General features: G+C 38.9%; 1 protein-coding gene across 3 annotated transcripts in view; it reads left to right on the top strand.

Moving 5' to 3' along the window:
• NRP1 (neuropilin 1) overlaps nucleotides 1–13,620 on the top strand; it is a 112,719-nt gene extending 99,099 nt beyond the window's left edge. For 2 of the 3 annotated variants that reach the window (XM_027648432.1, XM_027648430.1), the window contains exons 14-18: nucleotides 2,171–2,308; nucleotides 6,112–6,386; nucleotides 6,866–6,959; nucleotides 8,547–8,606; nucleotides 9,853–13,620. In XM_027648432.1, the coding sequence (XP_027504233.1) occupies nucleotides 2,171–2,308; nucleotides 6,112–6,386; nucleotides 6,866–6,959; nucleotides 8,547–8,606; nucleotides 9,853–10,139 (854 nt within the window). In that variant the 3' untranslated portion in view covers nucleotides 10,140–13,620. The remainder of the gene's footprint in view (nucleotides 1–2,170; nucleotides 2,309–6,111; nucleotides 6,387–6,865; nucleotides 6,960–8,546; nucleotides 8,607–9,852) is intronic. The other variant, XM_027648431.1, reaches the window with a different exon arrangement.
• The last annotated feature ends 1,417 nt before the right edge of the window (nucleotides 13,621–15,037 follow it).

The following is a 15,037-nucleotide window of genomic DNA, read 5'->3' as shown; positions in this document are numbered from 1 at the left end:
ATATAATCCTCTGGGATTAATAAGATTAATTTTGTTTTACGTTTTCTAAAACCTTTTCTAAAGTTCTCTCTCATGGCTCTGATGTCAAAGCCAAGCAATATAGCTCTCCCTAGGCCTCCTTGACAATGAAAGGCTATTTTTCATGATCTTAAAACCGTTTAATTCATTGCAATGTCATTCTGTTTCTTTAAAAACTCCCCTTGATTTTCAGATGTCCCCTTTTGGGCAAATGTCTTTGATCTTAGCCCCATTGTCTAGAAAAAAACCCCATATACTGAAGAAAAAGACATAATGGATTGCCTTTCTGCAGTCGTGCTTAGGCTGCTGAGCTCTGCTTCTTCAACATTTTGAGCCCAAAGAGAGATTATTCACCACAATCTGCCTCTTTCCTAGAAAGGGCTAGGGTGCTCCAGGAAACATCTTTTCTCCACATTGAATTCCTGTGCCAGACATTATCTGTTTAATTCATTTGTTCCCAACTAGGATGCTGCATTCGTGACAGTGTGGAGCAGACCCCTCTGGAGGCCAGCGGGAGAGAGGGGGGAGGCAGGAGGGATGAGGAGGATGAAAGGAAGGAGTGAGGGACGAGAGCTCTGTGCAGAGAGAGCCCCAGCACAGCAAAGGCACTGACAGGCAGAGGAGAGGGGCAGAAACTGCCATGGCTCAGACCTCTCTGCTGACAGAATGAAGTTTTCTAGGGGGCAGAGGAGAGAGGGCACAGTGGCTGCAATGCATGAATCCAGTGAGTTGAGTTAAAACTATGTCTGGGAGCAAGGACCTGCCAAACAAGGACACAGCAGGCAAGGAGAGAATGATAGATGAACCCTTTTTATATCCATTCTGTCTCAACCTACTCACCTGAGGTTTCCTCTGTCTTGATGAAATGATTATTCTAGTTTAATTTCCATTAAAATCTGGACTGTGAGTTCAAAAGCCTTCCCAGTCTTCCCTGGCAGTTCACTACATGGAGGAGGTCTTTGCTTCTTCAGACTGGAAGAGCTCCACCTCAAAGGTCAGGCCAACCACAGGTCTCAACACACTTCTCATATTTCTCCTTATTTTCTCACAAGAAAGAAACTCATTGCATTATCTTTCATGACTTTTTTGTTAATAATGGGCAAGACACACAATTCTTCCCCCAGAGTTGATATTGATGGGAGCACAGAGTCCTTTGTTCTTAGTTTATACTTGCACAAAGCATCACATTAAAGTAAACCTAAATTATTCCTTTAATAAGGCGTGAGTCATGACTGAGAAAAGACTCCAAGATTTGGTCACATTGCTGTGGGAAGGGTATTGCTCTACTGGGAGTTGTCATTGCTCAAGGTGAGATAAAAGTTCACACCAATGTGTTAGGAAGCAAAAGCTCAAAAGATTTCAAACTGCTTCTGAAAATGAGAAATGCAAGGGATTTATGTGCTATCTTCATATAATCTTTCCATTTAAATTCCAAGTTCTATTGAAGAAAATAAGCTACTATGTATTAAACCTTTGGGCAGAATTGAAAAGGAGCTAAAGACAAGATATGATCTCATCCTGACCATAATGCCAGACTTCCCTTGTTTTATGCAGAGCTTGTTTTGAAGCTTATTTTGAGTTCATTTGGCAATCAGCCACATTTGTCCCTTTTCCCTTTCAATTTGTCCATTTCAATGCTGCCATCTTGTGGGCCTACTTAACCGTCTCGAAGATGCTGAATGAGTTCCTTACTGAAGCCACGTACTGCAGATTTCACCCGAAATTCTTTCCTGGCCAAGGACATTCCACTAATGTTTCTGTCTTTTCTAATTTTTGTCCAAATCTCATTGCAAGTTGTTGCAAAATGTTGCACCATTACAGGGCAAAGAAATTCCAGAAAGTATATCTGATAAGTAAGCCAGATCTTTCTTTGTGAGTCTTATATGTTACAACGTGGTTATCAGCTAATGTGGGCAAATCACAAGAATCCATCAAAAAAATCCCAAAATATGGGTCATAAAGAGACGGGAAACAGTCACTCCATTTACAAAAAATAGTAAGTTTTCATCTGTTTCCCAGAAGGGTTGCTCTTGCTATGGCTTCTCACAGTTTAAGGAGGAATGGTTCCATTAATGGTCAATTGTATGCATTTGTTTTGAAGTACAAAATTAATCATCTTATGTTGTTCCCCCTTTTCCCTCTTTCATTGCAGAACTACCACTATACAATTTCAACTGTGCCTTTGGCTGGGGATCCCAAAAGACTTTGTGCCACTGGGAGCACGACAACCAGGTGGATTTAAGGTGGGCAATCCTGACCAGCAAAACCGGGCCAATTCAAGACCACACAGGTAATCATGAGTTCATGATTTAGCCATTTTACATGGGAAGAGATTGTTCTGTTTATTACCAGCATGTCTTCAAAAATGACAGGAGAGAGAATTACAAATAAAGTATATTATAAGGTATCTTATAGCTAAAGTTGAAGTATGTAAAGTCAAAAAGATGGTTCTCTAGGAAACCTAATCTATTATAGGTAGTTACAGCTGACTGTAATTATACTTTTTGTTGGGGAATAAAGATTATTTATTGTTAGAAACTGAAGATATTCCCTTGACTTGCCTTTGGATAACCATCATCTGGTGTAGAAAAATATTTGAATGAACAAGTATTTTGCAAATATCGCTGACCAGCTGATACAGTCATGAACAAACCTCACTTTATTCCTGCTTGTAGTTAGAGGGACTACCCACCACAGCAAGGTATTCTAAGTGAAACTTCCCAGATTGATGTATTACCACGCTCTTCTCCTTTCCAGCAGGAATTGGAGATTATAGCCGTCCTTTGCTCACACTCAGTTTTTCCAGAAATATCACCCTGGGAAATTGATTGGTTTGTTTTGTAGTATCTAACTCATGGCTCTGCATAATTAGGCAATAAATATGCTACAGGGTAGTGGAGAAGGGAGGGCACTGTGTGACCTGCACAGCCTCTCACTTTAGTGTTCTCGCTTGCATACGTGCAGATTAATCAAATGTGTTGAGATGAATCCCCCTTCCCACTTCTGCTACCCTTTGCCTAATGAGAATGACAAGGAAATTAGACAAAATTGGACTTTTTAAATTCTGAGACACTTTCAATTGAATCTTAAGACAAGTACAGTAGTTTCAGGGAAAAAAAAAACTTGTAATACTTTGACTATAAATGGCATTGTACAAATAAATGGTATCAAATTAACTAAATGCAGTTAGCTGAAGTGAAGGCTGTAATGGTGGAAAAATTGATGTAAAGTGAAATGGCTCAGTAGGATCTGACATTGAAAAGAGGTTAAAAGCTATGTTAGCCAGAGCCTGACAAAATCTAAAAGTCATGCATAAGTAAAGCTCTAATTAAGACAATGAAGAAAGAGTTCCTGACCTAGCTCTGAAATAATATTCTGAAAATGAGAGCTATCTGCACTTTGCCACCAAAGATTACTGAGAGACTGAACCTGTCTTCAGTCAAGAGATGAAGAAATTATATTCTTCAGATGAGATTTTGTTGTTTCCCCTGGGCCTTGCTAGCACAAAAAACTTATTTGTCCCATGAGCTGTAGCTTTAGTAAGTCTTACAGGCCACCCTTTTTTCTCCTACTGCGCTAACTTTCAATATTTTCCAAAATTTTCCTTAAAGAGCACCTTCACCTGCCAGGTTTTCCATTCACCTACCAGCAGGTACAGAATGAGTGGGGTGGGTGTGAATGCAGACCATGAGCAGTCTGGATGGCACTGATGTCCCAAACAAACCCTCAGTGTCACCACTATGTAGGAAGGCCACCCTATGTGTTGGGAGAACCACAGTGAGCAACTCCCAGACACATCTTTCTCTCAGCCACATGCACAAAGCTGAAGAAAATCCACAGAAGTCATCTTCAACAGCAATTGCTTTAAGACAGCAGGATACACTGTATGTCACTTCAAATTATACATGTTGTGATTAAATCTGGCCGGTGTTAGGTCTTCCAACTGAGACAGTCATCCTAATGCTGTGATTATTTTCCTTTTTTCTTCCCTCTGGATTTCCCTATTACCATTCTTTGATGAGTTTTGCACATGTTGTGCTGCTCTCTGCACAGAAGCAAAGTTGGAAAGAGCATATAGATATAACCACTCCTGCTTAAGAAGCTGGACAAGATGTTACTGCAGTAAGACAGGAAAAAAAGAAGGCATAATTTTTTTTGACAATTTAATATCATTTTTCCCTGTGAAATTCTTTCTAAGACCAGATACTTCAACATGCATATTGGGCAGGATACCTCTAACTGCCCACAGAAAAATCCAAACAAAACATCCTTGCCTCATGTTACAAGAAATATTTTCCATTCTCATTTATTAGGCCCACTTCTTCCACCCACTGGGTTTATCCCATTCCTCTTTGTTCCTTGTTCACGTTTTACTACCCTGTCCTTCTTATACTTCCCAGAGTAACAATGCTCATCTTCCCATCTTCATTGACTATACCATTGCTATCCAGCAAGTATCAATTATATACTATTTCACATGAAATTCAAGAATATCATGTATAAACAAACACCAATGCTGATTAAAGACCACCCTTCCAAAACATCTTTTGCCTCTTTTTAATTTCCTTTTGTTTAAGCATTGATATAAACAGAGAAATGTACACTTATTTCGGCATTTGAGCAATAGTATTTCTTATTACTTTTGTCCTACCTACTCTCAAAATATCTTTATACCAATGTCAATAAATGTTGTCTCCATCCTTTTGTGCGAGTGCATTGCACATACAGTCTGTTCTTAAACACACCAGGATGAACTTCATGTTTTTCCACCATAATTCCCAGCAAAGAATCTGTTCAAAAGCTGACTGGAATGGCTGTTTGGCTGGTGTAAATCAGAACCACTTCTCTATAGTCAGTATCTTGCTAAGCAATTTTCTGTTACCAAACCAATCACACTCCCACATGCTTCTCTCCCAGCGTGATTAAGAAAGTAATTTTCCAAGTTAAGGGTATTAGGTGTTCAGATTTCAACATGTATAAATCCATTATGCTCTTCGGAACGTACCAGCCATAATCTTCCTCTTTCAAGAAACAGCTCACAAGTACATAGTGCCCAGTATATTGTTAGAAAAATCAAGGGCATAAGTCAGACACCATCTGCGACTCTATTTAGGAATACTATTTAGATCTCAGTTCCTGATCTCTGACCATGGCTATTCAAAGCCATTTCATCCTTCAGAGTTTTCCCCATTCTAATCTTGCCTTCTCAAGTACAGATTACTTTAAACAGAGGTTTTTTAATAGCTCTCTGCACAATTACTATAGAGTAGGCCCCAGGGACTTTTATTTAGCCAGCCTAGTTTTGGCTGCCTTCAGGAGGTGCATGCTCAGTAATGGAGCATATGCTGTCACACCAAACAGGCTTTTGCCTCCTTCCCTGAGCAAAAGCAAATGCCTTGTGTGTGTGATGTAGTGAGCGTGTTCTTACAGCTCACTCTCGGCACAAAGCATCCCAGTGAACAGCACAGGAGATGGTGAGAGGAAATCATGGAATAACAATGGTTTGGGTCCTGGACAAGACCTTTAAAGGGCATGTAGTCCCACCCCCCTGCAATGAACTGGGACATCTTCAACTAGATCAGAGCCCCTTCCAACCTCATCTTGAGCATTCCCAGGAATGGTGCATTTACTCCTCTCTGGACAGCCTGTGCCAGTGTTTCATCACCCACCAATTTTCTTCCTTGTGTCTAGTCTGAATCTACCCTTTTTTTAGTGTCCATTACCCTGTGTGCTGTCACTAAAGGCCCTATTAAGAAGTTTGTCCTCATCTTTATTATAAGTCCTCTTTACTTACTGAAAGGCAGCACTGAAGTATCCCCAGAGCCTTCTCTTCTCCAGGTTGAACAACCTCTACTCTCTCAGCCTGTCCTCATAGGTCAGGTGCTCCAGCTCTCTGAACATCTTGTCGGCACTCTCCTTACAGCATATGAGCTTTCCTAGAGCTCCCGAAACAACCCAGTCAGACTCTCGTTTGTGATGCTTGACCCATCAGCATGGAAAGAAAGCAAAATGATCAGGGGTGGTCAGGGATTCTTGTGTTAACAAAGAAAATTAAAACTGGTGGCTATTCCTAACACAGTCCTTCTGTCACAGTAGGAGATGGCAATTTCATTTACTCACAAGCTGATGAAAGCCAGAAAGGCAAAGTCGCCCGACTGCTGAGCCCCGTGATTTCCTCGCAGAACTCTGCCCACTGCATGACTTTCTGGTACCACATGTCCGGCGCACATGTGGGCACCCTGAAGATCAAACTGCGGTACCAAAAGCCAGATGAATATGACCAGGTGCTGTGGACCCTGAGTGGCCACCAGGCAAACTACTGGAAGGAAGGACGTGTTCTTCTTCACAAATCTGTGAAACACTACCAGGTGAGCTTGGCTGCTCCCCGCTGAACTACCAGAGCTGAGGTCATGTTTTATACACCATAGCAAAAGATGTCACTGAAGGATTTGTGTAGACAGTATTACACCTACAGATGAGGTGGCTTGCTGTGACTAATAATAGTGAAATATTTCATGGTATCTCAGATTACAGTGATGCAAACAATTTGTTATCGAAGACCAAATAAATACTTTGGAAATCATTTATCATCAGTCACAAAGCTGCCTCTTTGCCACAGTTTTGCTGATGTAGAAGTCTGTAATGAAGTTATGACAGTATATAAATTTACATTTGCGTGTATAAGTTCATAAAGGTAGGCAATGCAGATTTTCAGCCACAAACAAAGTACATGTAGATGTGACATCATGGCAGGTGAAGATGTGTGTTAACAACTAATTAAGAAATCCTGAAAGCTACAATTGTGTGCTAACATGAAAACAATGTTAATATTATCTTGTTTTGCCAGGTGGTTATTGAGGGAGAAATTGGAAAAGGAACTGGAGGAATTGCTGTGGATGATATTAAAATTGACAATCACGTAGCACAAGAGGATTGCCGAAGTAAGTGTAACAAAAAAGAACATAGAGAATTCTCATCCAAAACATTATTTATTTTGTTTTGGTAGCTGCTTTTTTCTCTGAGAAAGAGATAGATAATTATTAACTATATGGGAAGTTTTCCATTGAAAACATTCTGATTCAGCCCATAGCTTTATTCATAGTAAGTGCCACTGCTGTCACCTTGGAATGGCAGTGTTTTGGATCAGAACCGGCATCCTACTGACATGGGTCACAGCATGTTCACATTCTCACATCTCTCCCTGTATTTCATATTGATGCCGTCTTTAAATTTCTCTGCTTTTCCTAATGCTCTTCCCTGTTTTAACTAATGTTCAAAATCCAATTTAATTTCTTCACCCTTTTTAGGTCACTTACTACCAAGCCTACTTAAATTCTTTTTTAAAGGAGCATATGAAACCCTTACAGGATAAGCAGACAGGGTGAAATGGCCCCTGCTCTGTCCTTTGCTGTCCTGTCATTCTGAGTTTGCTGTGGCTCATTTGCTGTAGTCATCAGCTCCCAGACATGCAGGACACAAAGTAATATTAGGACATGGCCTTTCCCACATTTGAGCCAGGCTATTCCTGAGATGCTCTTTGAGTTCTTTTATTTCTGGCCAGTCTTGAGTTATTCCAGTCACTGCTGATCATATGCACATTGCATACTGCACGTAATTTGGCAGCAGCAGCCCCAGATAAACACAAGCACTGAATGCTGTCCTTCACAGTGGAGATGAAGCAATTACTTTTATGTAAAAGAGGGAATAGAAATTATTAGATTTAGGAATATAAACTTATGCCATGTGAGTTGGCAGCATGACTGAGAGCAGTAATAGAGGGTGCTCCTCACCTTTTGTAGCTAAAATACATTTCAGGATAACATGACACCCTTCAGCTATCTGGTAGTTTCACTGCAGGATAAGAAAACTGTACCGTCTCTTTTTATCACACAGTCCAAACACTGGGGTTCATCAAATGCCACCAGAGTGACAGCAGGAAAGAGAGGCAGGACACACTGCTTGGTCCTCCTGCAGTGTTCTCAGTGCCAAGGAGGGTGCTGGGACCGCAGTGACTGTACTTACCTGGCTCCAATATGACAAAGGAAATTGACTCCTCTCCTACCTTCACATGTTTGGGTTTTTCGAACAAAATGTTGAACAAAGATTTCTGGCCTGAGGGAGCTAAATCCAAAAGCTCAACCTGAAATTCAAATGCAAGTGGTCTCGCTGCAGTCAGTGAAACTATTCTTGTGATTAACTATGCCTATGCTGATGAAGTGTTATGGAATTGGGCTCCAAAATTGTAAATACAGTGAATGAGATGCTAATTCATCACACTGATTTCTCTTTTCCAGGCATGGAAAACCCCTGCTGATAACTAAAACTGTGCCAAGACTGGGCGGAGAGGAGTTTTTTAATCTTTCTTTTTTCCTCCATTAATTTTCAGAGCCCATTATAATGAACAGTTCTGTCAAGCCGCCATAATGATGCTCTGACACAGGAAAATCTGCTATACCATTATTGCCAGCATGGTAGTCAATCAGTGTTTGTAACCCTAATAATCAATGTCAATTCTTTTGCTTCATTAGAATCAACTGATGTGGAGAATGAAATAGATGAAGAAGAAGAGCCAGATATTAATCAAACAGGTAAAAATTGCGTTATTTTTTTAAAGGGAATTAATTTTAACATGTATTTTAGTGTGAATTCGTACATTCTATTCATTTATTTATAGATTTGCTCTCTAACTGCATATTGTATTAAGGTGTTTTGATTTATCTGGATTAGACACTAAGAACACTTACATTCATTTAAAGGAAGTAGTAGTTTTATTCTTCTATGTCGTATCTTATGGACTTTTTATTATTTTTACCTATTTCAAACCTTTCACATTTTATATACACCATTTGTTACATTATATACATATATATGCATGCACTTTTTAGCTCCTCAATATTTGGTTATCTAGAAGGCTTGTCCACTGATGTAGAAAGCACTGTCATTATATCTTACAATTTATGACTCACACCGTGCCTCAGTAATTGGGCTCAAAACTCTTCAGGTTAATTGTTTCACAGACCTGGCTGAAAATGTCATTTTATGACCAGTCTAGCAAAGCATTATCATTTTCAATGATGATAGCTGTAAATGGATCATTAAATGAATCATAATTGTCATATTGTCCCAATAATAAAATATATTTGCATTTTTCAGGCAATGAGCTTATTTTTTTTCTGTTACAGTCAATGGGATTGCTGTAATTGGTTTCAGTGAAAGAGGTTTGTCCAAAAAGACTTTTAGGCTTTTCTTGCAACAATTACGGGGTTAGCTGCTATTGGATCATTTTCATAAACTGAAAGGGTTGAGGGAAAACATTATGATACCCAGTGAATATTTTACACAAGGGGGCAGAGTGCTCTTCTGTGTCAGTGCTGCCACTATTTCCACTTCAAGATCCAGTCCTAAAGTCATTGAAGCGGAAAGGATGTAAAGGACATTCCTAACCACTGTCTTAGGCTATAAACTCTCACACTGAGCTGAATAGGATTTGATTAACATTTTTGAGCTAAATACTGCAACCTGGTAAAATATAATCAAAAGGTCTGGTTATTTGCTCCTAAGACTCCTATTTAATCCAAGGCAGAATCAGACCTCTACTAATAGGCAGCAGATTCAAAGACTGGAGAACAGTTTGGAAAAAATCAACAACTATTTGGGTCACATTATAGTTTTCAACTATTTTTGACTACCTCCAAGAAGCTAGGTTTTAAAATTATGTAGAAACATATTATGTCAAAAAAAAAGTGATGTTCTTTCTCAAAATTTCCAATTCACCGAACAAAGTTTTAACTAGGATTGGTTCTGAAAATTTTGCAATTCTTCACTCCATTTCAGGGTTTACACCTCCATACCGTACGGGCGAGGACTATGATGACATCTCCAGGAAACCAGGCAATGTCCTGAAGACCCTAGATCCAATCCTTATTACTATCATAGCCATGAGTGCACTCGGAGTGCTTTTAGGAGCCATCTGTGGAGTTGTTCTGTACTGTGCCTGTTGGCACAATGGGATGTCAGAGAGGAACTTGTCTGCACTGGAGAATTATAATTTTGAACTGGTTGATGGTGTAAAACTGAAAAAAGATAAACTAAACACACAGAATTCATACTCGGAAGCATGAAGGTATAAAGCGACTGGAGAAGTTTCAGAGAATCTGAATTGGGATGGAAGGACATAGCTCGGTCGTGCTGGGGAACTGTTGATCTTTTACTGTACAGGCTGAAAAGTGCATTGATGACACTGAGCCAAGCTTTTCTCAGGAGCTTCAGTGAGTGTGTAACCGATGAACATGGACAACAATCTGTGTTAACAACCTGAATCATGTACAGTCTGCTTTTTCTGTTGGTTTTATTTGAAATAATCGAATGCTGGTGTTGAGACCAAGTATGATTGACTTATAGTTCATTTTGTCTTTCTTTCTCTCCCTCCCTTTTGTTTTCCGTTAATGGATAATTTTGTTTTTACTGTGCAAAATCCAAGATGCTGTCACAAAATGTATTCAGTGGGGTCCTTTGGATGGACATGCTGTCTGTAGCTCAGTGCCCAGAAAATGTTGGAGTAACAGCAATTTAGTGGACTTCTGCACCTGTATTTGTGTATAATTGCTCGTGTTGTGCATAGGCAAAGAAGGGTTAGGATGTTTTTGAAAGTACTGCTGCATCAGTACCGATATAGTGTGTCAGCTCTGTTTACAAAGCAATACAGTCAAATTTTATTGATGTTTTTCAGTGTTGTACTAAATTTTGTGCTTGTGAACTCCATAAAAGAGTATGTGCCATCATCAGACACAACTGGTAACCAAGTGTACTGCCTAAAAATGAAACAAAAAAAGTCCTTGGCACTGGCTAGTGTATGTCCTCTCAAGTGCCTTTTTGTTTGTACTGCTTCTCATTGTGTTAACATTAACTACAGCTTCTCTGCAGTTATGCCCTTGTCTTTAATCATATTCTGATGGCTCACTGACTAAAAGAAAAGTATATTTTAGAGTAAGAAAATAGCCTCACCAAGGCAAGGGCTAATCAGATTTGACAACCTGGCTCAATTGTTCTGCTTTCTGTATTTCAACTTCATGTCTCTTGACCCTTTTGTATAAAGCTGCAATATCCCCTTTTATTGTTCTTTCATATAGAATGTATTTTCAAATGTAAAATTTCTCTCCCTTTCTCTTCTTTTTCTCTCTCTCTTTGTCTCTCTGAGTAAGTTGCATAAGCATTTGCCATTGCCAAGGAAAGAAAACTTCAGCTTTAACTTGCTGGTAATGGCAAAGGATTTTACTAGAGTTTGTGTTAAAAAATAAGGAAAAATTCTTAACTTTATCCTCCAAAGTCGAACTTTGGGTTTCTTCTTAACAGCATAAAGTGACAGTATCTTTTTTCCTGATGTCATGAAACATGTCTTTTATCCTGAACAGCTTGCCTGTTAATTACACTGGGGAAAATGCTTCCCTTACTGAGAAGATTGCCTTTAAAATGAGAAACTTTCCTCCTCCTGCCCCTACCTGAACTCAGAGTTCTGTTCTCTCAGTGTACGTGTATTTTCATGCTAATCAATGCTAATTGGGCTTACTGTGGGTACTGAGGGCAGAATGAAATCCCACAGTGTATGTAAGGTATGTTCTTACCATCATGTTATATCCAATTGGCATTTCATACCAGGTGGTTTCTGTTTGACCAGAAGTGTAGACAGTGACCAATTCAGTGAACTGAGTACTATAAGCTGTCAGAAAAAATGTGTTTGACAATTATGTGGCAATTTTTTAAATATTTTAGGGCAAATATTATTGGACAAATAATATTCAGCAGCCTATGCAGCTGGTCCAACAGGGTTAAAAGAATCAAGAGCATGTGTCCCACAGGGGTCCATAGGAGGTGACAGGGGAGCAGGGGGATCTCTCCCCTCCTGCAGGTGTAAGGGGAGCCCCTGGGTTTTCTGCAGTGACCTGCACACAGCACAGCCATAACTGGGGAGGCAGCTTCCACCTTCCCCTGGGTATCTACCAACCAGCAGATAAAACCAGTGCAAACATGAGTAAAGGAACATCCTGCCAAAGTGCTGGATGTGTGTTTTTTGTCATTGAATTTCCCGAGTAAAGTCAGGGAAGTGATTGGGACTTTCCGAGTTAGTCTTTTCCAAAATTGCTTTTGTAGAAGAACAATGAAATATCCTGTCCAGGATTAGGATTAAAGAAGGGCTAATTCAGCCTTGAATTAAATGGAGCAACAGAATCCACCCTTATTATTTATCAACTAAATGTTTTGAGGCATATAATTTCACCAATATGAGCTATAAAAAAAAGAAATATGTAGAAAATCTGCCAGAAACCCAGAAACTAAAGAAAAGAGAGGGAGACAGGAGGTAAAAATTGAGGTTTGAACTTGAAAATATTTTAAAGGAAGATCCAGTAGAAAAAAAAAAGTGGACAGTTGCTACTTCAGAGGAGTCCTAAAGGCAATGACTATCAGGAAAATCCAAATACCCACTTCAGGTCATCAAACGTTATACTCATGAAAGAGTTACCTCCCCAACCTCTCAATCTTGGGTCCTCCAGCAGGTGAGACAGTGCACCTAGGGCCTGAAAGTTTTGCCTAAGAATTAGTCCATGAGATGTCCCAAGTGACAAACTCACAAAAGGTAGAATTTTCATTGGTTTCTAACACTGTAATTTGTCCATAATGGTATTGCAGCAGCTAGTTAATTAACCCAAAGAAAAAAGGATTTTTCAAAACTATTTTCAGCACACCACCACTGTGTGAGTCAGGAGTTAAGGGCCTACTCTCCTTAGCTGAAAAAACTTCTAGTCCACTAACTTGACTAAGAGTTATATCCTTATATTGCCTTGAAGAGAAAATCCCATTGGGGAGCCCAAACCCAAAACCTTTTGAAATATTCCCACTGATTTCAATGGATTCTGGACCAGCTCTGGGTCTTAATCTATTTCAACAGAAAAGCTGGTAGTTGGTGGGGTTTTTCCTTCTTTTAACGTACTGATAATAGTGAACATAACAAGAAATATATCTCCTTTGTGTTCTTCAGACCTTACTATGATAATGAGGATCTAGCACTGAAGATTTGATTTCTCTGAAGGTAATAGAATGAAAGTTGCCCTTCAATAAAGGAAAAATGATACTGCAACTTTACATTGAAAAGTATCTTGCACTGATAAATATATTTAAAAAAATTATATGTTTATAAAGTTATTAATTTGTAAAGGCAGTGTTACAAAATGTTCAGTTTATATTGTTTTAGATTGTTTCATAATTTTTAAAGTGTAAAATAACATATTTTTTTCTTTATTGAAAAACTATAAAAATCTTCAGTAGTAAAATGATTTCATTTTACTGGTATATTATTGCTTCATGTTTTGTACCATCATAAAACTTTGTGCAAATTTTTTTTACAGAAATTTTTATTTTCTATGACAATATGACACTTGTAAATTGTTGTTTCAAAATGAACAGCGAAGCCTTAACTTTAAATGACATTTGTATTCTCAGACACTGAGTAGCATAAAAAAACACATAGAACTGAACTGTAACTTAAATTTCCAAACTATGACTACTACATTCCAAAGAAACAGTTGAATTAAACATTTTCATAAAATATCCCATAGCTGATGTATTTTATTATACTAAAATGGATTGGTATTATTAAATGGCTGGTTTTATTTAGCGTCTTGCAACAAACACAATGTTTTAATCCCAATTACGTTTGTTGGTAGGCAGCTCCAACAAACAGACACTTTGGTGGGTTCATTTGTGTTTTAGGATAGAGAGATTCACCTCTGCCTGCCCGTTTCTCTGTCCTTGCTGGGGTACACTCTGATGACATGCCTAACTTTCAGCTAAACAGCAGGAATTTAAGAGGACAAATCTGCCACCCTTGCTGTTATGCCATGGGATGCCCAATGTAACACCCTATGCAGGCGTTACACCCTCCCTGTGGCTTGTTCTTGGGTGGGGGTGAGATTTACTCCCAAGTAATGTCTGTTTTGAGGTGTTGCTCCACTAAGTCTCTCCTCTGGTGGTAAGGTTTGTACAGATAAGGTCCCTTCACATTTCCACTGGAGTCACTGGGATTTACCCAACCATGGCTAAATCTTCCAGTGCAGAGCAAAAGTTGCTGATGGGAGCAGATGCATCCAGGGCAGCCCATTGGGCCTGATTTGTCATTCAGTTGGGTGCTAAACTCATCTGAGGAACAAATGTAGGGAGATCTTCAAGAAGTTTGCATCCAGATCAGAAGCTGTAGATTGCACATTTCCTGTTTTATGCAATACTTAGATAATTTGTTTCTTTTTAATACTCAGTACTCTGCACATTAAAGATTGACATATCTTTTCTTTACATTGCACACATGAATAAGCACATACTGTCAGGATGTCATTAGGTTGAGTACAAACATTTTACTTCAGCTACTTTACTACTCCTGGGAGTATTGTACTTATTACCATATATTTGATCATCATTAACACTTGAAAAGAACATATTGAATCTTATCTCCTGACAAGAGAGCAGCATTGTGGGTACCTGTTTAAAACATGACATGGAAATACAGCAAACACCTGAGCAAAACTTTGTTTTCTGATTGGAGTAGGAATTGCTCTCAAAAGGCAGTTGTGAAGGTTGTTGTCCATAGAATCACTAAACTTAAATTCCTTAGAAATGTACTTAATTGCACTCTGTTTGCTTCTGTGATAACCAGCCAGAGGGCTCTTTGAGGGAAAATAAATGGCAATGGAATTAATTAGTGGGAAAAAAAAAAGAAATCTATAAAGTGAATCCATTGAGGATGAAGTTCAGGAAAGAGAGACAAGTATTTAAAGTTAAGAAAATTCTCTTTCTTTCATTTAGGGGAAATTGATTTGCCTGGAAGCTAACAAGCCCTTAGCACTAAATCTTCAGTTTTCCACATTAAATAGGTTGCATAAAGGAAAGACAAAAATAGTGCAAATATTTTAGAAGATAACTTGTAAACTTGAAAGAAAAAGAAAAGTAGACAGAAATAACAGATGGGTCAGCT

The sequence above is a fragment of the Corapipo altera genome, unplaced genomic scaffold (genome assembly GCF_003945725.1).
Source record: "Corapipo altera isolate COAL_440 unplaced genomic scaffold, ASM394572v1 47, whole genome shotgun sequence".
Classification (NCBI taxonomy): domain Eukaryota; kingdom Metazoa; phylum Chordata; class Aves; order Passeriformes; family Pipridae; genus Corapipo; species Corapipo altera.
The sequence above is the reverse complement of the archived record's forward strand: the minus strand, read 5'-3'. Positions and strand labels throughout refer to the sequence as shown.